General features: G+C 37.1%; 1 protein-coding gene across 4 annotated transcripts in view; it reads right to left on the minus strand.

Moving 5' to 3' along the window:
* Positions 1 to 3843: 3843 nt before the first annotated feature.
* Positions 3844 to 27967, minus strand: part of LOC309664770 (uncharacterized protein) — a 274503-nt gene continuing 250379 nt past the window's right edge. For 2 of the 4 annotated variants that reach the window (XM_082470544.1, XM_082470543.1), the window contains 2 exons: positions 27495 to 27541; positions 3844 to 12051 (listed from right to left, as the gene is read on the minus strand). In XM_082470544.1, the coding sequence (XP_082326670.1) occupies positions 11996 to 12051; positions 27495 to 27541 (103 nt within the window). In that variant the 3' untranslated portion in view covers positions 3844 to 11995. Of the gene's footprint in view, positions 12052 to 27193; positions 27542 to 27967 lie in introns of those variants that run through there. The other 2 variants (XM_082470542.1, XM_082470541.1) reach the window with 2 other exon arrangements.

Here is a 27967-nt window from a genome sequence, read left to right on the forward strand (position 1 = left end):
GATCTTCCTGTCTTTCCTCAAAATAAGCAATACCCTGTGACAGAACTTCTCCCTGTACTTCTCGAATTCCCTATATTTGTTCATAATGTTCTCTGTCTGGAATGCCCTTCCAAACCTCCATACACATCTGCATTAGAAATCACATCCAACTTTCAAAACCCACTGAAAAGCTACTTCCTGAAGGAATCTCTAATCTGATTGATTGATAAAAGATCTCTTTCTCTATGTACCCACACTACTTTATTTTCTTTCTCCTTCTCTGGTGCTTATGTACTATTATTAGTTGTGATTTGTTTTATCTCTTTTATTAGACTGCAATATTCTTAACAGAAAGGATCTGTTTTACTCATCTCTACTTTCTGTAGTGGCTTTCAAAATGACTTGTAAATAGTGGAGGCTTAATAAACACTTGCTGGATGAATAAACAGGTCAGTGAATAAAAGAATGTAAACTTTCTAATATTTACAATACATGAACGGTTAGAAGGAATACACTTCCCAATATATCTCACTCATTGTTTCTACTGTAATGTGAGAAAGCCCCATATTTGCTAAGGGTAAATCCCATTAAAATAAAAATGTCATTTTAATACAAGTCTGTAAGTCACTAACTCTTTGATTGCAATTAATTTATTCATCTAATTAACCAATTCCTTAGGAGGATCCTGAAAGAATAAACATGGGAAGGGATTCAAGGCAGAAGAAGCCTAGTACATCTATAAAGACAAACAATGGGAAACTCCGGCAAAAAATATACATATATATTTTAAGTCCTGGAAGTAGAATTTTATGGGACAGCCAGAAAAAGAGTATGAAAGGAAAAAGGTAAAAAGAATAATGCTAAAAGTAGCACAGCCAAGGTTATATTTATGTCTAGGTTTAGCCTGACATAAGCAAAAATCTGGACTCAATTTTATAATCTTGCATATTTGGTGCAGAGGGGTAAATATGTCCCTATCTTCCTATTTTGAAACAGGGATACAAATTTCTGCTTTTGAATATGATGAAGTAATTTTCCACAGACAAATGCTCCAATGAGGACAACTAGAAAAGGCAGGTAAAGAACAAGAATTATGGTATTAAACCACGAAATGTGAAAACAAGAAAGAATAGGGGAAATAACATTTCTAAGGCCAAAATTTCTGAGATTGGAAAGGTAAATTCTAAGGATTTAAACCTTCAGAGGTGAGCTGAATATGTGAAGCTGCTTTTTTCTTGGGACCATTTACCAATTCTAGGCATAATCTAGGGGTTTGGAATTCAGATTTTGCCCTGGCCACGGCCACTGCAGAAGGACCAAGAAACCAGTAGAGATTTGGTGACTGCACAGGTCTAGCGTGGCAAAATTGGAGACTTCAGGTGTCTCAAACACACTTCCAGTCTCCCCTTTAAGACATTTGTCAAATTATGAAACTACACATAACTTGAGACTAAAGAACTAAGCTGAAAATCCCTGAGAAGGAAAACAGAAATTTCTGTTTCAACATAGCTCAGTATCTGATTAGATTAAGGTGATGACTGGCTCCCTCCCTACTCCCCTGCCTAGCAGAAGAAAAGACAAATCATCCCTGGTGAGAAAGAGTATCATCTGGAGCCTCTGCAGATTTTATCTGCAGATTTTAAAGTACCCAATATGCAATAAAAAATTACTGGGCATGTGAAGAGACAGGAACATACAATCAATAACAAAAAGGAAATAAAAACAAACAGCAGAAGCCAACCCACAGATAATCCTGGTAGAGAAGGTAACAGGAAAGGACTTCAGAATGGTTATGATTAATTTGTTCAAGAAATAGTCAAAAAGATAAGTAGAATAAATTAAAGGACAAAGAATTTCAAGGGACTTCCCTGGTGATGCAGTGGTTATGAATCCGCCTGCCAATGCAGGGGACACGGGTTCAAGTCCTGGTCAGGGAATATCCTACATGCCGCAGAATAAGCCTGTGCACCACAACTACTGAGCCTGCACTCTAGAGCCCGCGAGCCACAACTACTGATCCCGTGAGCCACAACTACTGAAGCCCACGCGCCTAGAGCCCGTGCTCCGCAACAAGAGAAGCCACTGCTTGCCGCAACTAGAGAAAGCCCGCGTTCAGCAACGAAGACCCAACGCAGCCATAAATAAATAAATAAATAAATAAATTTATTTAAAAAAATAAAGAATTTCAAAAGAGAAGTAATTTTTTAAAATACTCAAATGGACACTCCAGAACTGAAAAATACAATAACAGAAATTAAGAATTCAAGGAATGTGTCTAATAGCATACTGAGAGAAACAGAAGACAAGAAGTATGAACTGAAAGGTTAATACAAAATGTGTAAGTCAAGCTTAGACAGAAAAGAAAGAAAAATTCAGAAAATATAAACGATATCACTGGAATCCTAGAAGGAGAGGAGAGAGAGAACATAGGAATAAAGTGATATATGAACAAATAACAGCCCAGATTTTTCCAAAATTGATAAAAAGACTCCAACCCACAGATTCAAGAAATTCAGTAGAGCTTAAGCAGAATTTTTAAAAATGCCATCTAGGCACATCACAGTCAAACTACTAAAACCCAAAACAAACAGAAAATCTTTAAGACAGCCAGACCTTTGTTACCTTGAAAGGAGCAACAATAAATCTGGCAACTTACTTCTCAAAGGAAATGGTATAATACAAAAGACAGCAAAATCAACATCTCTACAGTGCAAAATAGGAAATTACTGTCAATATAGAATTTTATGCCTAGCAAAATAACTTTTCAAAATTTATAATGAAACAAATACATTATCAAAGAAAAAAGAAACAGAGAATTCATCACTGGTAGATCTGACATACAAGAAGTACTAAAAGGAGTTTTTCAGCTAGAAGAAAAATGATCCCAAATGGAAACATGGAAATGAAAGGAATTAAGAGAATGAAAAATTTAAATATGTATATAAATATAAATTAATATTCAACATATAATAGTACCAATGTTTACATTTAAAAGGTAGGTTGAATTAAAATACATTTAAAAAGTAGAAGGATAAATGGAGCTAGAGGGTGGTAAGTTTCCAGTACTATCAGGGCATTGAGAAGAAATAATATGCATTGAACCATAACAAGTCATAAATACTTTCAGTAATCTCTAGGGTAACCACTTAAAAACGATACTGGTAATTACATTAAACAAAAAAGATTATATACTTAAAATAAAACTAAGATTGTCATATTGGATTTAAAAAACAGTCTCCATAATAGAAACACACTTAAATATTAGTACACAGAAAGGCTGAGAGTAAAAGTATAGAAAAAAATGGGCCATGGAAATATTAACCAAAATAAAGCTAATATAACAACACCAATGTTAGACAAAGTATATCTGAAGGCAAGAAACATTACTGGAGATTTTTAAAGTATTTTTTAAAAAGGATAAGTGGGTCAATCACAAGAAAAATAGCATAGTCCTAAATACACATGCACCCAATAACAGTTGTAAATATATTTTTTAAATTGTCAAAGTATAAAGAATAAACAAATAGATAAATCCACATCATATTAGCAGACCTTAAAACATTTCTCTCGGGCTTCCCTGGTGGCGTGGTGGTTGAGAGTCTCTGCCTGCCAATGCAGGGGACACGGGTTCGAGCCCTGGTCTGGGAAGATCCCACATGCCGCGGAGCAACTGGGCCCGTGAGCCACAGCTGCTGAGCCTGCGCGTCTGGAGCCTGTGCTCCGCAACAAGAGAGGCCATGATAGTGAGAGTCCCGTGCACCGCGATGAAGAGTGGCCCCCGCTTGCTGCAACTAGAGAAAGCCCTTGCACAGAAACGAAGACCCAACACAGCCAAAAATAAATAAATTAATTAATTTAAAAAAAATGTTAATCTCATTATACACTCAAAAATCCTCCCTCAAAGCAAAGCTGTTTAGTAATACTAAATGTTTATTGCAGTACGCACTCTAAAAAAAAAACAAAAAAAACAACAAAAAAAATTTCTCTCAACAGGTGTTAAGAGAAGTAAACAAAACATGCAAAAGACAGGTGAACAGATAAATTGGGTATAACTATTCCATGGAGTACTACTCAGCAATAAAAAAATTATCGATATACAAAACAATCTGAATGAACAGCAGAATTATTATTATACTGACTGAAAGAAGGTAGATGAAAATGAGCATATACTGTATGATTCCATTTCTATAAAATTCTAGAAAATTCAAATAATCTGTAGTGAAAGAATGCAGATCAGTGGCTGCCTGGGAACAAGAGGAGGGAAGGGAGAAGCAGGAAAAAGAGCTATGGTGATGGTTTCGTGAATGTATAAATATATAAAAACTTATGAAATTGTACACTTTAAATATGTACACTTTACATTGTCATATGTCAATTATACCTCAATAAAGCTGTTTAAAAAGTCACACGATTAACACATGGACCCAAATGGTACGTATAAGCAGAGAGAAGACTTTGCACACAACAACAGTAGAATTCACATCCCACTCAAGTTCCCATGGAATATTTACCAAAATTAACCACATAGCAGCCTTAAAGAAAGCCTCAACAATGTTCAAATGGTTGAAATTACTCAGAATATATTCTCTGATCACAGTGAAATTAGCTAGACTAACAAAAAGATGACTAGAAAACCCTAGTTCCCTGAAACTTAGCCAATACTTCTCTATATAATGGGTGAAAGAATAAATAACAATGGAAATTAGAAAGTAGTTTGAACTGAATAGCCATGAAGATTGGACAGATCAATATTTGGGGGAATGCAGCTAAAGAGTGCTTAGAGGAAAATGTATGGCTTTAAAATCTGTAGAGTAGAAAAAAAGAGAGCCTGAAACATAACCTAAGAAAATATCACACCTAAAGAAAGTACAAAAAAGAAGATTAAGGGCAAAAATAAATGAACAGGAAATATCAGTACAATAATCAACAAAATCAAAAGATAATATTTTAAAGATTTTTTAAGAATTGATAAACCTTTAACAAGTTGATTGAAAAGAGAAAAAAATCAAACTTCTTTTCTGATTGCAAATAAGGGAAAACAAATAAACAAAATCCGAAAAAATAAAATTCCATGAAAGTCAAGCCTCAGTATTACACGAATACATGCGAGTTTCATATTTTTAATTAAATTTATCTCTAATGCAGTGAACTTTACGTTTACATTATAGTTTTCTTAAAACGTATGGCAGCAATTCTCTTTTCAGATGCCTCTTTACGTCTTTGGATTTTTTCTCAATTGAGCCATTTAAAAATATGTATGAATGCCTAAAATTAAATAATTTCTAAATATGGCTATATGATGTATGTAATATATAGATAAGAACTCTTTATTATGAAATTTATAGTTATTTAAATTATGTTAATTTAATATTATCATCCAATAATTTTTCTTTTAAAACTTTGACAACATTATCATAGAACAACAATAACAAGAAAGGCAAGGTGTGTGATTAATGTTACGTAGAAGTCTTGCTCAAGATAATAAATACATTGCCCTGAATTTTTGGAAAAAATTAAAAATAAAACGTTACTTAGGGATCAGCTGATTTTTATGGATTTAATTGTCATACTACCATAGACTAGACAGTAGTCTCTTGAAGTCATATCTACATATACCTCACATCAAAAAGTTCTTAAAACCTACATTTTCTTTGGACTTGTCCATATTAAGATTTTCATTTTAATAGAATGTCCAATTAGACATGCAAACTCTGATAGATATGGGAGCAGAGAAACAGAGGCTAGGCTACACAAGAGAGGCCAGAACAGCTCCAATAAATGACCATTCAATGAAGACTGAAAGCTTTCTGTTTACTGCAACAATTTTAAGTAAATCCTTAGTCTCTCAGGTCAGTGGTTTGAAGACGATAGAAAGAAAATTTAAGTCAAATTCTCACTGAGAAAATATTTTACATACAGGGCTTATATGATATTAAAGCACACTCAGTGCACTGAAACCCATTTTATATAAGCACGAATGCAAGAAGGGAAGCAATTCTAGAGGAAAACACAATAACAACCACAAGCATGGCATTAAATTCTACCACTGGTTTATATGGTAGAAATTCATACCAGCTGCTGTTACCTGACTAATTTTTCATATTCACTATCCAGTGATGACATTCACATCATTGTGTATGTATATATATATAAATAAATATATATTTGTAATTATTTTGATGAAAAATTTTGCATGACTTTCATGATCCTCTACTTACCTCCCTTTTTCTCTCCAAAATTATACAAATCAATGTTAATTTTAATGGCACAAAGTTCACTATTTTAGACGGTGCTTTTATCAGTGATAATGTGACCTTCTGAGGGATGTGTGGTGGAAAAGGGCAGAAAACCCTCATGAAAACAGCTCCTTAGAATTTTAATTAGTAAATGCATTTCTATTTTTATAATACGATCCTCACATATTTTAGTTAAAACCTATTACTACTTAAAAATAGTTCACAGCTCTGTTTTTCTTTCTTTCATTGAACTCCTTATGAAAATAATGACCTCTATATTTATAGAATTTTTCAGTTAGGAAATTCCAACTATTTAACAACTATTATATCATGATTATGGCAGAGCAATAAAAATTTGATTATTTAACTTGTAGACTCACAGAATCACAAGATAATCTTGTCAATCACTCAATTTAGGATTTAAAACCTTCCATAGAATCCTTTTCAAGTGCTGAAATGGTTTTGATAAAAGAACCCTAAATAGTGGAATTGGCACTAGAAAGGTAGTACATCATAATATACTAATAATGCATTTTCCTATTATAATCTTTTTATGGTTTTCACACATATGCCTTTCTCATTGGCTACCCTTGATACAAAATGAATCTATTCCATCTTTCTCATTATAGCCCTTAAAATATTTAAGCATCGTTATCATTGTCCCCTGGTTGTCTCCCCATTATCAGGTTTCCCTCATAATTACTCATCTGACATAGCTTGAGTTTTCTCTCCGTTCTGCTCAACCATCTCCATTGGTCTCCATCTTTCATAAACTGCATTTTCCACTATATGACCCAATACTCCCAGCCGTATTAACAAGTTCTAAGTAGAGCAGGACTCATGGTCCTTCCTCTGGGTTCCAGGGCAGCAGGAGAATGTTCATGTTCCTGGAGTTGTAATCACATCCTTGACTGACATTGAATTGAGTTTGGGGAAATCCCCTAACATTCTAAATTTATTGCCGTGAAGTCCATCTCCTCTCTGTAATTACATCACTATGTTTTTAAATATAAGTACAGGATTCTAGATTTACCCCAGTTATTTATTTAATACGGATATACTTATTACTCAAGAACACCCAGCTCATGAGAGGAAAAATTTGAAAACTGTCACATTCGTTCTCCATTACATATGATGATCACACCATCCTCTTTTTCATAGACAAAATAAAGTGGAAAAAGAGTAGAAAACATCTAACTACTGAATATAGATCTTCCACTACAGGAGAAAATGGAGGGAGGGAATGTGTTATTCATATTCTTTCTCTTCTTCCTTAATTTGCCAAACAAATAACAATTCTCTGCTTCGTTTTACCTGTATAGACACAGCTTGAACAAGAATTCTAATTTAAGGGGATGAAACTGTCAGTAGAATTGTTTCTTGATCAACCGCCATTCATTCGGTCGTTGTAGAGCAATGGACCAGGCACTGTATTACATCTTGCTTTGCTTTAGCTGAAAGCACACAACCCAAGTTTTCCATCATTTATATTGAGTGCAGTAATTGCTTTTGCTTTTTATTCTTTTTTGTCACATCTCATTTTTCAACTTTACTAATAAAATATGAAGAAAGCCATAGAATGCTACAAATGTGATCTTTTAGTTATACCATTTTATTAATAGCACTTAACTTTGGCTGTTAAACTATTAACATATAATTAAAAAGCTGCAATATTGCATTAGCAGAGTAAATGCATTCCAGTGAATAATAATAAACCATTCACAATTTACTAAGAGCTCAATTTAGCCCAAATTATATTGTTAACAATATGCCTGGTTTACTCACATGAAATTTAAAAAACCGTTCTCCAGAATTAACACAAAACACCTTATGCTGTTTATGTACACTATAATTCATAGATGGAATAGGCAATAGAAATTGCCAGAATTAACATTTAAGCCAGTCTCTTCAGAACAGCTATCAGCGTATCAGCCTTATAAAATGTATGCTCATCTCTCTTCTTTTACCTGTATGTCTCCATTTGTACTTGGGTTGTATTTACAGTGATGAAGTAAAATCTGTCATGTTGACCCTAAGTATATATGGTGTTTCACAGGCTCAATGGTGCATCCATAAAATTAACAGAGTTTTATTGTATTATTATCAATAATTGTCTTCAAGTGGGAAAGAGCTCTAACAAACCTTCTGTTCTTTACAGAAATCTCTCTACAGCATTCCCAGATCATAATCATAAGAAATAACTAACATTATCTGTGTTGTTACTATATATCACTTTACATCTATGAACATCCATAAGGATTTATGAGGTAGGTACTGAGAGTCAGAGAGTAACTTCCCCACAATCTCCCAGCTAGTGTCAGACAGAGCCAGGTAGAGCATCCGGACTCTCTAGTGTCAGATTTCCTGTGCTCATCCTTTACACTTGACAGCCTTTCAGTCTCTGAGGTTAGGCACAGTCTTTCAGTAACTGCTTAAGCAATTCTGAAGAAGGGACCCTCATATTCCCTCTAGGCCACCCATAGTATTTTGGACATCTCCAGTTTAAGAAGTCCTTCCTTATATTGAATCTGTATAACTGATACTTATACCTCTTTGTCCTGGCTCAATTCCTTGGAGGAGCACAGAATACATAAGCCAAATGCCTCTTTCCATGACAGACATGGAAGTATATGAAAAAGGCCATCATATTTCCTTTAAACCTCCTTTTTATCTAAACGAAATACTTCCTAGTTCCTTCAACTATTTTTCATATGACATAATCTGTAGAAAATATTCCGATTGCTCTCCCCTCAATACAATTGTTTGTCAACAACCATTTAAGTGGGGGCATCAGTTATGAGCTGACCTTGAGAGATTTTCCTGTGACTCTACCCTTCCTTGTCCTGAATGGTAGACCAGAGGACTTAGCACTTCTGATTGAATGTTGATTCTTCTGACTTTTCGAAAGCAAACCAGCAGGTCCATGACATGCATACTATAATGAGGATATGATATGTATTTTATAGGCTGCTTCAATTAAATGAGATCATGAAGATACAATGTGTGGCTCAAATTACAGCACATGCACTTTAGTAGTAAGCTACTTCCCTAATGAGTCAGCCTAGCTAGCTGCTTGGTCTTCCTACATCAGTGACTGTCATTTTAGATCTAGGAACCCAGGAAGTTCAGGCCAACTCCTTCATGGATGGCAATAGTCAACTGTAGTACGGAACATACCAGGCCCCAAGGCATTTTACTGTCTCATCTTGACCTTGAAATCAAGAAAGTTCTCTAGATTATGGAATCACTGTTCTCCAGCTCATGCTTGAATAATTTATTATTTTATCTTTATGTAAATGACAGACTATGTATTTAGCTTTAGCAAATTGTATCTTTCAGTATAGTTTAGCTGTAAGCTCTGAATCCTTGCTTGGTTACCCAGGAATTAGCTCTCCCTCTCAGAGCAGTGTTATCCTCAGATTTCATAAGCATGCAACCTTTATCATTTTCAGGGCTTGATAGAAAGGGAAGAAGCGGGACCAATCTCACTGGCTATGCCCCTAAAGCAGCAGCTGGGCCCAGGAAAGTCACTCCAGCGAGGAACAGCTTCGTAAGGGAAATGAGAAAGAGCAACAGTGCCAGTACAGGATTTCGAGATCTATAGGAGATCCAACACCCTATTAGGCCACTATAGAGTCTATCACCCTAGCCTATTCTCTGTCTTTGGCATCTGTAAAGAAATCAGATTTCAAAAATCAGTAACCCCAGAAGAATATACAAGTCTCATCAAGATGACCTTACTGGGGCTTCCCTGGTGGTGCAGTGGTTGAGAATCTGCCTGCCAATGCAGGGGACACGGGTTCGAGCCCTGATCTGGGAGGATCCCACATGCCGCAGAGCGACTAGGCCCGTGAGCCACAACCACTGAGCCTGCACGTCTGGAGCCTGTGCTCCGCAACAAGAGAGGCCGCGATAGTGAGAGGCCCGCGCACCGCGATGAAGAGTGGCCCCCACTTGCCGCAACTAGAGAAAGCCCTCGCACAGGAACGAAGACCCAACACAGCCATAAATAAATAAATAAATAAATCCAAAGTTTAAAAAAAAAAAAAAAAAGATGACCTTACTGAAAGGTTAATTATGCTCCCAAATAATGGATCTAATAATGGTCCCAGTTATTAAATGTTTATTATGGTCCAGTCCCTTTTATGTGAGTGACTTCTTTTAATCCTCCCAAAAATCCTCTAAGGCAGATATTATTACTACGGCTATTTTACAGAAGAGGAAACTAAGCTACTTGCCCAGGACCCCATAGATGGAAAGAGCATTCTCAGGACCCATAACCAACAATCTGTCTCCAGAGTCTAGACTCTAGGACATCCACCAGACTGTTGGTCCATCTTTTAATACAGGAGGCAATTTCTAGCCTCCATATTTTTCTAACAACAATTACAACCACAGTTTTATTCTGATTTATTTTTGCCACCTAACATTTCTAGAGCATTTTCTTCAACTCTGTGACCTGGGAAGCCCATTACCATCTTGAGTCTCTGAATATTTCTTCTTTCTCAAGTTTCATACCTTACATTTTTCTTTATTGAATCCAACCTTGTTCATTCATCAGTGGGCTAAGTATGTATCATGTTCTCAGCATTGTGCTAAAAGGTTGGGTAGAATTTCTAAATAGGAAAGCTGTTTTGATTTATTAACAAAGATCCTAATTATACATTCAATGGGGAGGATAACATATCTAAACAAAGTTGTCTTCAACGAATTATGAAATTATACATCTGGTCTCTACGTAAAAGAGAAGAGCCTAACTCAAAAATATATACACATATTCGTATGTTTAAAGTCACTCTTTCTGCATATAGAAATAAAATGGATCAAGAAAACCTCAGGTTTCCTGCGAGGAAACTATCCTGTAATTGTCTTTGAAACACTCTCTTATAATTTAAAGAGCATTGCAAAGTTTCACAAAGGGAAAGAGCAAATCTAAATAAGTGAATTCTGCAATACTTTTGTAGATTTGGTGGCACAGCTCCATCCCAGTCCCCTCAACCATCAAACAAATAAATAAAAACAAGATTATATAGGAAACTTTGCCTAGCAAACACTTTCAGAAAGAATTGTCTCACCCAGACCACCCACTCCTGTCACTAGTCATGGCTGGTTCCACTATACTTCAGGGACTTTACTGTTGAATCAAATATTCCCTAATCACCGAAACTTCTATCGTTCAGCCTCAAATGCATGAGGTTATTGGCAGCCAGAGAATCATCCAGAGCCTCACACTGCTGCCTAATGCTCCCCAGGCTCTTGTGATGCAGCTGCAAGAGAGAGAGCCGAACGCCAAACCCAGAGCTCAGATTGCCTTGCCTGCACTCGGCCAGCATCAGAGCAGCCCTGGCTCCCCATGGGTGCTCCTGGAGAAATTCCCCAGAAATGGAAAAATAAAAAACACAACAACTGCTATCCCTGCCCATTTTTCGTAGGGATGCATTAATTTCAAGGTTTACAGAGATGTATGCATAGAGAGAAGGGGAGGTCAAAAGGCAAGAAAGGGAGTTGGCATCAGCCAACTTTTAGCTTCTTCCCCTAATGGTTGTAGCAGAGCAATGAACCGTACCTCTCCATGACCAACTGTGTAAAGCACAGTTTGAACTTACCCTCTTTCTAGGCTGAAGGGGTGGTGTCCCTGCTCAGTGTTGAGATGGTTCCATCAGAGTTTGGGTTTGTTTGGGGTCCTCTGTTCCGTCCTCTACCCCTGAGTTAGCTGGAGGTCCAGCTCAGATTCTGAAGACATTGAAGTGTCCTTCTTGAAGTGTAAACATAATTTCTTGTCAACCCACCACCGGTTTTCCAGTGCATAGGACTGAGTTGTGGCTGGTTTCTACATCTGCTCAGAAAAAAAGAAAAAAAAGAGGTGAGCAACCACTGCCCCACTTCATCAGTGAAATTTTTGTTCATCATATTTTAGCCAAGATGACTTTCTACATGGAAGAGCAATCAAATAATCACAAATGTTTATATGAGTATCTACTAAGTGCCAGACATATAACTAAATACTTTCCATTCATTGCCTTGGTCAATCCTACAACCACCCAGTGAGGTAAGTGCTACCATGAGTCTCACATTTCCCATAAAGAAACTGAGACTCAGAGATGATAAGGATTTCTTTAAGGTCACACAGTAATTAAGTGAACAGACCAGAATTTGAGCTAGACCTCAGTAATGGCAGAGCAATATAACTTGAAATAAAAATGCCCTCAGTTTCCTACTTAATGGGGTAAATGCTTAGGTAATTTAAATACAAATTGAATAGGCTTTCAAATGAAAACTTCTAACATATTTTTGACTTATACATAGCACAGAAAGAAACTACATGGGGTACAAAAAGGATTTGTAGGACTACATTTCAGGAAGTATTTTTCCTTTGGCAATTTCTCAAACCTAACTTGCTCCAATGATATATTACACCCTGTTTATTATCTACAAAGAGCATAAATAGTTAGAGAAATGTTTTTGACTCCTACCAAAAGCAAATATGACCTCGTTTCCAAACCAGAAACCTTCGTCTGGACTTTGAATACTGATTTGGAAACAAGTTTTTAAAAGAATTAGCTCAAAGCAGCAGGTTTGTAGCTCATATGACATGAGATGATCAATGACCACATTAGCTGCTAATCTAAGGCATAAAACATGCATGAGCATTAGCATGGAAATCTAACACGTTCCCACGTTCCCACCCCAGGTGGCACTGGATTTCTAATCTGTTGTTCCATCTAATAGGAATAAACTTAAATGGTTTATTTAGAGCTTCATTTACAAAGTTAATAATTAGGGTGATTTACTCAAAAGGCAGGGGAGGGGGAGGAGGAAGGGAGACAGCTGAGTGGGGGGTGAAATGGGAAAAAGGAAAAAAAAAAGTAATCTTGAAAAAGCGAAACAACATCTTAGGATAATTTTGCCTCAAAAGACATCTCCCACTCTGATGGTAGGGAATCAGCGTTAAAAAAAAGCATGACCTCAAGAAGCTGAGTCTTGGTTGGGGACCAACAAGTAAATCCTGGTATTTGTTACAGGATATTAGGCAAGTTGTTTCATCTCTCAGACAAAGGTTTCTACATCTCTAAAATGGAATGATAATACCTGCTTGGCATGGAATAAAAAAGATAACAAAAGCAAAGTGGTGAATACAATACCTGACACGGGGGGAAGTACTCAATTTCTATTGATTCCACCCGTGAATGGATTCACTAGAAAGTGCTAAGATACAAACATGGTCCCCTCCTCCTGCTTCTGCAATGCCAGGGTCCGACCTAGTCACAGATTTTGACATGGCACTTTTTTTTACCTGCACCCGGTGCTGGGATAATAATTGGATGAGTTTAATTTGATACTCTGCAGAATATTGGGCAAATGAGCTTTAGCTAATTAAAACAAACAGCTATCCTGTCTGTCACCCACCTCTCAGGTGACCCATGTTTCTCTATGTATCATTTACGTGATCCAGCTCCAAGCTTACCCTTAACTTTTTAAGGGCCCAGGGCAAGAGTCCAAATGGAAACCCATATACCTAAATATTTAAAACTTATAAAACAGTTAACAAAATTTAAATAAAATAGTTTCTATCCTGTTACCTAAACAAAAGTACCTTAATAATGACCTGGAAGGCTAGATTCAAATTCATAACTCTTGGAACACATGGGGTTCTGTACCAGGACACGGAGCTTGGGAAGAGCCAGCTCTTCCTCCTTTACTCCCCACCCTGGCTCTGTCCTCCACTGGGTGGCAACTTGCATGCATGTGGGCACTCCAATCCTCACATCCAAACTCCGTCTCTAGCCCCACCCGCACAAACAGCCCCCCCAAGGCCACATTTCAAGCCCACTCGTGGGCCCACCAACAGCTTGGTTGTGCCTCCCCCAAGAGAAAACTCCTCGGAAAGAGACCCATGTGGGCCTTGGAAGCAGGCTCAGGACTACTTAGGCTGGAAATTCCAGTGTCCTGAATATCCAAAGATTTGTCCAGAAGTGGGGGAGGCAGGCTCCAGGTGGGCGTGAAGACATCAGGTGGTTCTGAGGACACACGGCACTGTAGAGAAAGAGAGGCGGGGCCAGAGGAGAGCTGAAGAAGAGGCAGCTGAGGCACAGAGCCCTGGGCAAGGGTCCCTTTCCCGTAGCTCAGTAAAATCTGCTTGTTCGGTAGAGTGAATTTATCTCCTCCTCATCCCAGTTGCCATCCTGAAGGGCAGGTGTTAATATCTTCCCTGCGGGGGAGCTGGATACTCCCCTTAAAGTAGCTCCAGAGCAGACGGTCCTTCTGCAAAGGACAGTGTGGCCATTACTATTAACCCTTGTAATTTCACTTTCTACCTTAAATCAGTCTTGCTAATTAGCAGGTTCCACCTTCTTAACAATTAGTTAGACTGGTAAATAATCAAGAGACAGGACAAGCTAATTAACCTTCAATTTCCTTCACAGGAATCTATGGAGAACATTTTTCATACATAATGTACTTTAGGGCTTGTGTTTTCACAGAAAGAATTGTTCGAAGGTGTTTTCATGCCCACCCTTATGATACAGAAACGCGGTCTGCCTCACATGTCTAATCATCCTTGGTACCCTTAGTATCACTGAAAGGTTTTCTGGGCCGTGGAGAGAATTTCTGCAAGCTGTATGAAGACCATAACGCTCACTTTTAGAGGGTTCTAAATAGAGCGTACAAGCTACTAACTGCAGCCTGTTATAGACTCATGTTGCTGCCCTAACAGAAAAGAAAGGGAGCTCACCACACCTGCCCCAACCAGACTAAGGCTCTGCAGAAAGACTGGACATTCAGGGAATGTAGCAGCACCTTTGGTTATGACCACATTACTCCATGAATTGGTCCTTGCCTGGTTTCCCCATTCCCACTCACCCATCACTTCTTACCTGTCTCTCAAGGGCTTTCCACCACCAAGGTTCTCAAATCACATTGTAATCACCTGGAGAGCTTTAAAAATCAGCTCCAGAGATTCTATTTAATTGGTGCAGCCTGGGCAAGGGGAGTTTCAAGAGCTCTCCAGGCGACTCTAATGTGTTTGAGTGTCAGCACTCCAACACGGCAGCCCCAATCTGCTGGCCCTTTCCCGAACATATCCAGGACTCTCACCCTCCTGTGCCCTTTCCTTTTGCTTCAGTGTCCCTCTCCTACCTGGAAAACTTCTCATCCTATGAGACTCAGTCAGAGGAAGCTCTGTCCCGAACACTCAGGTCTCCCCATTTGGAGATCCCAGATCACCTCTCATATCCCTTTAATAGAGCTAACAGGGGCCATGTAATTTATGATCCCAAACAACACACTGTTGAATGTAAAAGAAAACACTACTAATAATTATGCTGGGTGACAGGTGTCAACTGGAACTATCCCAGGCCAACTGGAACATCAGATCCCCCTACTTACAGCCCCTATGATATCAATCAGTAATTGCGTATCTGCCTGCCTGTCTCCTACTCTTGCTGTGAAAGCCATTAAAGCAGGGATAGTACTTCCTCATCTCTCTAACCTCAGTACCCAGCACAGATTAGATGTTGAATCGATGCTTCCTTAAGAAGCCCTCTATTTTATAACGATTAAATGCATGGGCTCTGTTACCAAAGAATATGCGTTCAAATTCCAGCTCTGCCACTTATTAGCTGTGTGACTGGACTATTGTGCTTTAATGACTCTGAAATGGAGTTAATAATGGAATGAATGTACTTAACAGGATTGTTTAAAGGTTTAAATGAGTTGATATATGTAAAGCACCCAGAGAATAGTATTTAAACATAGGAAGCACTGTATAAGTGTTTTTTATTATTTGTAAAAAGAACGGATAAACCAACTGAATAAGCTCCAAGTGCCTCTTTTCTATGGAACTCCTCCAAATGATCACGCCCATAGTGAACGTTCATAATAACAGCTATCCTTCACTGATGAATCACCACGTTCCAGGTGCCATTACGTGCTTTGCATACATTATCCCATTTACCCTTCATCACAACCCCTATCAGGAAACTATATTATTACACCAAGTTTACAGATAAGGAAAGTGAGGCCCCAAAATGAAGAGGATATCCACAGTCACTGGATTTTATCTTTCTATAAGAAAAAAGCAACTAAAATCCATTTGCACTGTGAGTTTCCTGTGATTCCTTTGAGAAATAAAAGGACTTTTCTGAAGTCCCTGTAATCACACAACGTACCCAGTTTTTGAAGAAATGGAGAGTGAAAAGGCAATTGCCCTGTAATATGTACTTTGGAAGGAGCTCTTGTTTGCTGCTTTTTGAAGTGTTTTAACAATTCACGAACTAACATTATCAAGAAGATAATATGTACAAAGCAGTATTGGGGGTACTCTGAGGACACCCAAAATTAAAAATCTTCCTCTTACCTCCAAGGAGTTCAAAATCTAGTTGAGAACATAGAGAAAACATTCAATAACACTACAGGATTTAAATAGCAGTAATACAAGGGAGATTCCCAGAGCAACATGATTAATTTCCCAGGAAGTGGTAGTTTGCACCTGCCATAGGAGGTCAGGAAAGTAAGGACTTCTGAAGAAAAGAGACTGAGAGTTGTATCTTTAAACATCGCTTCAACAAACTTTCACTGACACCCATCACCTGTCACTCTGCAGCACACTGGAACTGTGGAGATTAGAAAAACAAGAGTGGTGTGCTCAAGGAGCTAAAAGCCCAGAAAGGGAATCAGACATGTGGACAGATAACTCAAGTGGCATGAGAATAGTTATGGCAGAGAAGCTATTCTCTGTCTGATTTACTGTGGAGCCCAGAGAAGGGCATTCACCCAACCTAGTCTGGGCCAAGTTGGCAGGAGCAAGATGGTGGAAGGCGTTCCAGAAAAGAGATTGCCCAAACTGGTTCTTAAAGAATAAATAAGAGTTACCAAGGGGAAAAAAAAAAAAAGGAAGGAGAGGCTCCAAGAGCAGGGCAAATGCATGGGAAAGGGGTGGGGGAGTACGTGTTAAATAAAAAGATATAAAGACTGAGAAACTGAAACAAAATCAATCAAAATTTTAGGAGATGAGAGTTGGGAAAGCTGGGATCATAACAGGGAGACAAAAGGACATATTTAGATAGAAGGCTGGAAAGGGAAATGATCATTTTTTGGCGTTTATATTGTTCAACAGAATTCCAGATAATAAAGGTATTGTATATTTATCAATGAGTTTCTTGAAGAAAGGCATACAGCATGTTGTACACTACTTGAATGTGCCTGGAAACGAAAAAAATACTCAGAATGTTTGTGCTGTGAAAAATATATGTGCCCTGGCACACACGGGCGTGCACACACGAACCGAAAAGCATTTGCCAAAGCACAACCTAATCCTAGTTCATATTCATAAGTGGTCTCAAAATGAACAGTTGTTTTTGTTTGTTAATTTGTTAAAAAGTTGTTAATGCAGTCTTCCTCCTAGTCTCTGCCTGTGATAGGAGCAAGTTGACGCAGCCCCTGGGGAAATACGAAGGGCCTAAAGGGAAAATAAAACAATACCACTTTTTGACCCGGAACTGAGCTTATAAAGCACACTTGCCAGAAGGGAGATTTGGACAACATTTATTTGTCTAGTTTCATTAAAAAGTACACATAGCCTATTACTAGAGAGGAAAATATACCCCTAAAGAAGTCATAAACTTTGACAGGAAATATCATGAAAATACTGATTATATTGCATATGCATGTATATATACTGTATACATATGGAAAGATATATAATATATACTTTAACCTTCCCATTATCTATGAACGGGTCAATGAAATAATTGATTATGAGGCAGTGAAGCAGAGTGATTAGTCAGACTGCCTGGCCTTCAGTCTTTGCTCCTCAGCGTACCAGCTGTATGAGCATTTTTCCTATGATAGTAAGCAACTTAACCTCTCCAAGCCTCAATGACTTCTTCATCTATAAAATCAAAATAATAATAGAACCCAACACGTGTGATTAAATGATGACCCTCTTATGAGGATTAAATGATGTAATTCATACAAAAGTGCTTAGCACAGTGGCTGGCATATCATAAGTACTCAAGAGTGGTCTCAGAACTGTTAAACTTATACCAGAAATTATTCCAAAACATAGAAAGTAGGAGACATTTTGAAAGCATTAAAGTGATTAGATGGGGCTGACTAGTCTTTTTGAGGCCAGCTATAAATTCACTCACATAAGAAACTTCTTTTGTAAAGGATCATCCAGTGCTTAAAACGGAGGATCATTTTTCATATTACCCTCCATATATTCCTGTCACTTTGACTTGCCTCATTTATATAAATGAGCTTTAAAAAAATTACCCTGAATCTAATCACTCCTGGAGTCTGAAAAACCATCACAAAGGAAATGGTTACCTCTATAAATTGTTTATAAAATGTAGGATCCCAGCTGACAGACTTGCTGAGAAGTGAGACAATGATACAGTCACAGGTTTGAGTAAAATGCCTATGGTCAAGAATAAGTTGAACAATATGGGATTAATCTAAAAAACGCAACTAAGTTGCAATTTATTTTTTAATACTTCAAGCTTTTCCCTTGGACTTATCCATCACCCTGCTCACCTTCTCTCCCATCCTCCTCTCTCCCCTCATTTATACCTTACTCCCAGGGAATCCTTTTAAGAGGGAAACTTCACCAAGATTCTGTATTGCTTGTAATGCCTAATGCATACACAAGTAGAAAAGGACATATCTAAAACCTGAGTATAAAAGCAGTCATTCCAGAGCTTGTAATATTTGGAGCTAGACTGTAAATGGTGGAAATTTCAAAGAGGAAAAAACCCCCTCGTGGTCAGACTCAAGAAATAATTTAAACCACCGAAAACTTTGATGTGAAACCTTTGTGTTTTGCACATTACAAATGTAAAATATGGATCTTTCAAGCAGGAGAAGCACAGGAATTGGGTAATATAGTCAAAGGAACTCACATTTCCATATCTAACTTTTTTCCTGTCCTGGAAAGAGAGAATTAACTCTTCTGTTGTGCAAATCCACCTACTCAGAGGCATATGATTAAGATGGTAAGGAGCTCAGGTCATCAAGCACAGAGACGTGCCAAAAAAAAAAGTCTAAAACCTAAGGTGAATTATCACTCTTTTAAGCTGTGATTAAGTTTAAAAATAAAACCATCAATGGCTTTTGTTCTACAGTTGAAACCAGAAGTCTACTTCCCCCCCCCACTGTCTTCACTTTTGCCTTCAAATAAGATCTTGCAGATCTAAAAGTCTCTTTTGTGGCTTAGGTTTATTAAACCTTGATATGATTCCTCCAGGGTTGAAGATCCTTGGAACTAAACTGCTTACCAAGGGTTTACAGATTGAAATGGTTCTCAGGGGAATTTTTTTCTGCCCAGTTAGTTCTGTTACTGCTGTCTCTGAAGTCAGAGATTATTGAGATAAAACTGATTAGAAAAACCAAGTCTCTCTAACTTCCAATACCAAATAGGTCAGAAAAGCAGGAAGAGAGTTTGGAGTGCCCCCACTTTTATATGATTAAAAGACTTCCTCTGGTAAGTGAAAGCTGTGTTTACTCAATACCAGTTTTCAGAAAGCAATGTCTCAAAGCGTATTTTCTTTCTTTCCACACGTAACACTCAAAGCACAAATTCTTGATCAAATTCTGGGTTAAACTGGTCTGTGCCACATCATTTATTGACTCAACTGCAAAGTGACTTCTTATGGACTTCACATGGCATATCATGGCAACTATACAATTTAGCAAGAGAGTTAACAAAAAATATAGACACTGTCTAACATGATTAAGGAAATAAAGAAATAAAATCCCCACGCTCTTTTCTGAGCCTCAAGTTTTATAATGCCTGAAAACTTTGAATACCAATTCAGCCTTAGATTTCTTTCCTAGGTCAGTGATGTAGTCCAAAAATTTCTTCCCATTTTTTCCTAGTCATAGAAAACATACAATTTTATATATGAAACTCCCAATTTCAAGTGGGCCATTGTCTTAAAGTTCTACATTAACTGATTAAAGCTCAGAAGATATTTCCTGTGGAAACTGTAGCTGTTGACTTCTGAGACAACTCCACATATGATTATACCCATATTGTAAGAACCCTGTATCTAACCTCTGTAACAGATGGCTGACTCCCTAGCGTTTAAACACCTTTACTGACAGCACTCACGGCTCCTAAGGCAGTCCATTTCTTTTGCGGGACATCTCCCTTGGTACATTAGCTAAAATCTACTCACATTCAGCTACAATCTTCCTCTACCTACCACCTGGCAGATCCTCCCATCGTGACTCAGGGAGCCATCCTGCTACTTTTGTCTCCACTTCTCCCCTGTAAACATGCCCAATTCCTTGAATTATTTCTCCTAATGTGGATTCCAGCCCCCATGCCCCCAGATATGCTCCATTTCATTTTTAACGTCATTAAATGAATGAATTTAATGTGATGTGCACAGCTGGAGAGAATGACTGTGTGTGGCCAGCACAGTAGGACACTGATTACCATGGCCTGCACAGTGCAGTTTTATTTTGTTTTACTGAATACTAAGTCATTGAAGGACACAAACAGCTGTTGATGGAACTTTTGGGGGTTAAAGCAGAGCCTCACTGTTTACGGTATGTGGCAGAATGCCTAGTGAGGCAAACTGTTTTTTTAAAACCAGAGAGGTGAGAACTGAAAATGCCAGCCACTTCTATGTCTAGAAATAGAGCCAGCAAATGACCTCCAAATAAATCCTTATTTTCTGGAAGAATCATTTGGATGGCATTCGTTGCAAAATTGTAAGGCAAATTGTGCCCATCACTATGGAGAAAAGTATAAAAGAATCTTTGTCTCCATAGCTTGGCCAAGTCTGTTTCTCTCAACATCCCCTGGAGTTCCAAGCTCTGGTGCAGAGCAGGGAAAGAGCAAGTTGCATAAAGAACTGGGGGAAGAGCACTTTCTGAGAGGGAAAGGACCCAGTGGTAGAAAAAAGCAACCAAGCTCCTGAAATAACAGAACCATGGAGCTACAGAGCAATATGCTTCCTCCTTGCAGTCAGAGGAGGAAAAGAGAACTAGAAGTTTCCATTAGTTGGGACCCAGTGCCCCCCACCCCAGGACACACATGGGCTCTAAAGAGGAGACTGTGGATAAACCCAACTGTCAGTTTAGAAGCCCCAGTCAAGTTACCATGGAAATCCCTTGGCTGAGAGCCAAGAGACCCAATACCAGCAGAATAGGTTCATCACCTCTTTAAGAACGACTAACATCATTAGCTGGATCAGAATATTTAGCCATTGCAACGTCACTGACATAACCGTCAGAAACAATTCTTCCTCAAAGGGACTTAAGCCTTTACTAGCATAGAGTTAAGAGCTCAGGGTGAAGGCAGGCAAATCTAGCTTTGTAACCTGGCTCTGCCATTTCCCAGCTCTGTGACCATAAACTTTTTTTACCTGTCTTGTTCTTCCATCTGTATGGTGAAAAAGTAACATCATCTATCTCCTAAGGTTGCTATGAAAGTTTGGAGAAAATAATAGGTTCATAGATTTAACATATTCTACAGGATCTGATAAAAATATATGTTTTAGCTCTTGTATATCTTTTATACACTTTTATTGTACAATATAGTACATATAGAGAAAGTACACATAAATGCACAGCTAAATAAATTATTTTAAGCTCTTCTAGGACAGAATCATGTCTGATTCATCTATGGATTATCCCCAATCCCTGCATCTTATTCACAGGATCTAAGTGAATGAATAAACCTAAATATATCTTGCTTGCACAAACTGGATACTTCTGAAATAGAACCTCTCAATTATCCTAAACTATGTAATGGGTCATCTTGGCAGAAATAAGAAGTAGGCTATAATCCCAAATATCAATTGTGTTTGCATTAACAAGTTCCTCTAGAACTTGTATGATAAGCAATTGCATACCTGCAGAAATAAACATGAGTATTAGGATATAACAAATGAAAGCTTGGATACCCCAGGTTGCAGTTTCAATATTGATCTGCATATTTCATTCAGTATTAGCACATGTGACTCAAATTGTGTAGCCATCTCTCTCATTAAAATTCATACACTCCCTCTGGAATTCATGGCAGCCATCTGGCCAAATATTTGCTTCTTACATTTGAAACTCAATTGCACTGAAGTCATTGAATCTCTCAATCAATTACAAAGGATCTGAGCTCTTAGGGTTTACATTGATTGGCCACCATTTTCCTAATGGAGTCATAGCCTCTGTAATTACCTATTTGACAGGAGAGGTGCCTGCTTTCTGAAGGCTATATATCCTAGCTCTTCATTTACCTAAAATGTTAGTTGGCAGCCCTCATAAGAGCCTCAGCTACAAAATGTGATTACAGCTAATGTAAGTGTAACAGAATGATGTTCTCATCTCATCTCCACTTATTGCCTATGGTGGCCACATATTATCCTTTCGCATGGATTGCACTTTTGAAGTAACTTCAATGTACATTTTTATGTTATAATTCATTAACAGCCAAAATTTATGCATTTGCAAACACCTTCCTATGTATAGTCATACTAAAAAAATGCTGTTTAGTTCAAAAAGCTAACATCTCTTTTTCCAAATACAGAAAAACTTCTGACTCTCAGAACATGAAGCATATTTGACCACGGCTCTTTAATGGGCACAAGGAAAACAATTAAGAACCCCTTCCTAAATATATTGCAAGAAGTAGAAAGAAAACAGCTGTTAGATTCAGACACAATTCAGATTCCAATGTCAATTAAACCACAGATTACCTGCATGGCATAAGTTAAATTTTTTCATCCTTCTGAGCCTGTCTTTTCATTTCTAACGTTGAGATATTAGTATCACTTTATTTTAATAATGATAATATTGTTATAATAGTTTATTATAATCGTTTTGAAGGGTTAAAATAAGAAAAATAGAGCTCCTAGTACCTAGGAAATTAGACATTTGTATTAGTCAGGTTTTGCTTAAAAAAGGAAGCTATAACTATCTTGAAATCTCAGTGGTTTGCGAGAGCAAACATTTGCTTCTTGTTCAGGAATCTTCATGTTGTCTGTGGCTCTGTTGAATGGGTTTGAGCTTAGCTGTGCAGTTCAAGTGCACTTGGCTCCCATGTGTAGTTTGGATTCAGATTTGCTCCATAAATCTCTCTATCTGAGATTCAGGATGAAAGAACAATGCACGTCTTGGGCATGCTCTTCTCACTGTGGATAGCAGAAGTATGAGAAAGCTGGAGGAAATTTGCTCAGACCTCACACACTATCACTCCTGCACACTTTTAATTGGCCACAGTGAGTCACATGGGCAACCCCCAAAGTCAGTGTGGCAGGCAAGTGTGTTCCGTCCACAGGGAATCCATCCCCAGGACAGGAAAAAAGGAACAACTCTGAATGAACGCTCACTACCACACAATTCATTCATAGTAGTCATTGTAATTAGCTATTGTATTGATAGGACATTGTGATGCTTCTATCTCTGAAAACATCCTGAGGTCTGATGAAGGAAGTAATTGAGAGGATGTGACTGCTGGATGACCAATGAACTGGACACAGGCAATCTGAGCCTCCTCTCCTTCTCCCCTGTCCTTGGAATATACATTCTGCCCATCATTCTATAGCCAGAGCCATTACGCTGATGCAGCTTCCAGGGACTGAACCCTGTTAAGGCCTCTATATAAACTTTTAAGATTCTGGTGGGCAGGTGCAGAGATCTACCTGTCTTGCGGCCACCCAAGACAAGCCTCATATGTAAGTTTCTTTGCTTATTAAAACCATTACCTACCAATCTGAAGTGGTCCACCTCTTTCTTCCATCTCTCCTTGCCCGCTGGGTACCAGGGCCAGTTTCAGATTTTACCCAAGGAATGCCCAAGAGTGTGAACCAACAAGATCTCATAGCAAATTATAGAAATCTTTTCCCAATTACCTCCAAGAGATCAAGACTTCTTCTGAGAAAGATTTTATTAGATGATGTGAGTGCCTTATCTTAAGCTACTATGGTTTTTCATTCAACAGGCAGTAAATGAAGGAAGCAGCGTTATACGACTTAATACTTTCCCAAGTACTCTTTAAAAAATAAAGTGGACACATGTTTTATTTTGACATTGCACCTATAATAAACTGTACATGAATAAATATTAACGAAAACAGTACATACAGTATTTGGTCCTACTTGCTATTTAAAAACCACAACAACCCTGTTAAAGCAGGCAAAGTAATACTTCCTAAAATACATTAAGGTCTTCTTCATGAATTTAGGAGTTAGAAGTCTTTGACCATTGGCCATCCTCTCCTCCCTGCTCAGGGGCTGCCCTCCACTATTATATAGTCTCTGGTCACGTATTCTAAATAGAACTTAACTTTTATTCCGCCTTCTTCTATTCAGACTTTTACTTCTAGTTAAAATATGGTTATCATTAGTTTTAATACCCTTCTGAAAATTACCTTTCTGCCAACTCTTGTAGTCTCTTTAAGACTACTTTAGTGCCTTCTTTTTTCCAGTTTAAATTATTTGCTCTGTCCAGATATCTAAGTTCCTGAGGCTTTTCTTTCCCTCTGATCTTTTGAGGCACTCTGTACTGCCTTACTAGTGAGATGTCTATGACAGCTTGGTTTTCTACCCTCCTATCTAACTACACCAAGAGCAAAGAATTGGGGAGCCATATTAGAATTCTGCCTACCACAACAGTTTAAAAAATCATTTATAGAGATAATGTAGCATAATGTGTTTTTTAACCACTATAGATTTATAGTTTTGCAATTGGAAAGGACCTTAATGTTCATCCAGACCAACCTTCAAACCAATGCAGAAGCTTTTCTATAGATCAGAGGTCATCCAGTTTCTGCTTCAACATTTATACTGATGAGAAGGCTCACTTGTTTATGAACCAGGACATTTAAATTTTAAAGCTCTGTACTTAATATAAAAAATGCTACTAAATCTATATTTCTGTAACTTTTCATTTAGTTCTTCTCTCTAGAAAAATTTTGAACAAAAAATAATCTTTTAACATAAAAGTTTTTTAAACTTAAATATCAGCCACTGTTCTTCCTCAGAAGAGGGATAATTTAAGTGAGCTCTTCTCCAGACTAAATATTCTACTTTTCATATGATGTCATTTCCATATCTTTCACCATCTTGGTCACCCACCTGTGAATTTACTCCCAGTTATTAAAAAAAACTCTTAAAAACATGGTTCTTACACCTTGACCAAGTATATTATATCAGGAATATTAATTCAGAGTATAAATCAGAGTAGCTCAACATTAGGAAATGTGTAAATGCAATGCACAATGCAAAAAAGCTAAATAAAAGAAATCACATGATTATTTCAATAGATTCAAAAAATATATTTGATAACTTTTACCCTTTTAATAAATATATGAGAAATAGAATAATTTATCTTTAATTGTTAGAGAAGCTCTTTTCCTAAAACAAAACCAACTCTGTGATAAAATATCTACATTATTTAAAAAATTATTTTTTATCAAAGAATATACATCCCACCATTCACTTTTAAAATGAATAATTTTAAATTAAGTATAAAATAAGTATGTTACTATTCTGCAGTGTTACTTGAAGAGTTCTGGGAAACTAAGTAAGGATGAAAACTAGTATTATCAAGTTAAGTATTAGAAATTTAAAAAATAATTATTTTTGAAATTATTGTAACATACCTAAAATTATTATAAAACTGCTAAGATTTTTGAGATAGTAAGAAATATATAAATGTATGAATGTAAAATAATTACACCAAAAAATTATACTTGGTGTGCTGGTACAGCCAGAAATTAAATAAAAATTTTTTAGAAGGTGTTTCATTCAGAATAGCAAAAGTAAAAAAAAAAAAAAAAAGAAAGAAAGAAAAGAAAAGAAATAATTAAAGAGGTATGAATAACCCAGTTTAAGAAAAAGACAAAATAAAAGAAGTTTAAGACAAAGACAGAGAGAGAGAAGTAGAGAGAAACATGTAGATAAGTGTGCTTATTCCAGAAAAGGAGAACTAAATGTTGCAATCATGTCTAATCTAGTTAATTTGTAGAGTTAATGGAACTCAGTTAAAATCTGATAAAGACTTTTGTCTGTGTGTGTGTGTGAAACTTAGCCAAATGATTCTGAAATTTACTTTGAAAAATAAACAAGGAAAATAGCATGTAATATACTAAAATAACATCACCAGTGTGTAGGGGGAAAGGAAGGACTACCATAGCAGGTAATAGAATGTGTTATACAGAAACAATAAATAAAACTCCATGTCACTACTATTGAAATGGATATATTCTACAGTGGATTAGAGGAGAGAAAGATTAGAATTAGCCCAAAAATATATAAGAACATTCTATATTACAATTACACTTTTGAAAATAAGTAGAAAATGATTATTTTAAATATGAACTGAACTTTTGGGTTAGCAATATGAAAAAGAACAAAGTCATCCATATTTTTCTCTGAAAAGTAAAGTATCTCATACAGAGTAAAAATTTAAATATAAAAAAGTCAAATCATGGTAAAATTAGCACAATACAATGTGCTTTATCAGATCTCAGAAGAGATGATCATTTTCTCTGCATTACAACAGAAGAAATTGCAAAAGGAATAACTAGAAAGCAACCCACCCCCCACTCAAAAAAAGAAATTATATGCAAGAAGATGTCCTGGAAACATTAACTATGGAATTAAAACACTGGAAATAAAATATATGTGTGAGAACAGGGTACTATTAAGTAAATTATTTTATTTTAATATTTTAGAAGAGTATGCAAGTATTTATAAATGATGATCATTAAAGCTAGGTAAATTTATTGGGAATGTTTATGATATAATGTTAAATGAAAATATGATAAAATTGTACAACTTTTGATAATCATGTACACTTAATTTAGTACAAGAAGCAATACCTTAAATCATCTGATTAATAACATGCATGGGTTTGTCTATAGGAAACAGACAAATGGTTAAATCTAGTAAGAGTCCTAATGTCACATTAATAAAATGGGGTTACTTCCTATCATTGTGAAGATTCCATGAGATAGCATAATTAAAGAGATTTGGCTCATAGTCATTGTTCTAATTAAGGAAACTATAGTATTTACCTTTCAAAAAGTTCCTGAAAATTGTGAAACTACTATTTTATACTACCTCAAAAAGTTGGAAGTGATACAACATTCAACTATCATCTAAGGAAATGAATGCTAGGTGATCATAAATCCTTCACTCTGTACCTTGCCTTCTAGTCAGAGTGCTTCAAATTTCCTAGCAATCAACCCAAAAAAATTAAAGCAGTTATAAAAATTCAGAAATTTAGCAGTTATAAAAGTCCCTAAGTTTGGGCAAAGGGTCAAAAACTTACCCCTTCTATGTGAGGGTCTGATTTTTGGTTCACTTCCTTGTTGTTTCCTTGGAAATGAACAAAGATTATACGTGTTAACTATGTTATTGAGCAACATTGATTATGACCAAAAAAAATGTGAGATAAATTGAATCTAACCTGAGAGAACAGTAAATCCCTGATATGATGCCAAACTTTGGGCTTCTCTGAATGTGGTGACCCTGGTCTGTCCTCTGTGGGGAATCTAGAAGCCATGCCTATGGAGATGTCACAAGAGATCCTGGCTCCTCTCAGGCATAAGGATTTTAAGCCAAGGCAGCAGTTCAATGTGGATTTCACTTCCTTGTAAGGGAGTTGACCATGGGTAGCTGTGTAGACTGCTGTATAGACTGCTGCAAGGACTCCAGCTGTGGTTTTATCCTACATCCTCTGATTAGACTAATGTCAAGGGTAGCTTATGAAAGTCTGGTGAGTCTGAATGTCTAGTTAAGAGC

This window comes from Balaenoptera physalus (genome assembly GCF_965194825.1).
Source record: "Balaenoptera physalus genome assembly, chromosome: 7".
NCBI classification, from domain to species: Eukaryota; Metazoa; Chordata; class Mammalia; order Artiodactyla; family Balaenopteridae; genus Balaenoptera; species Balaenoptera physalus.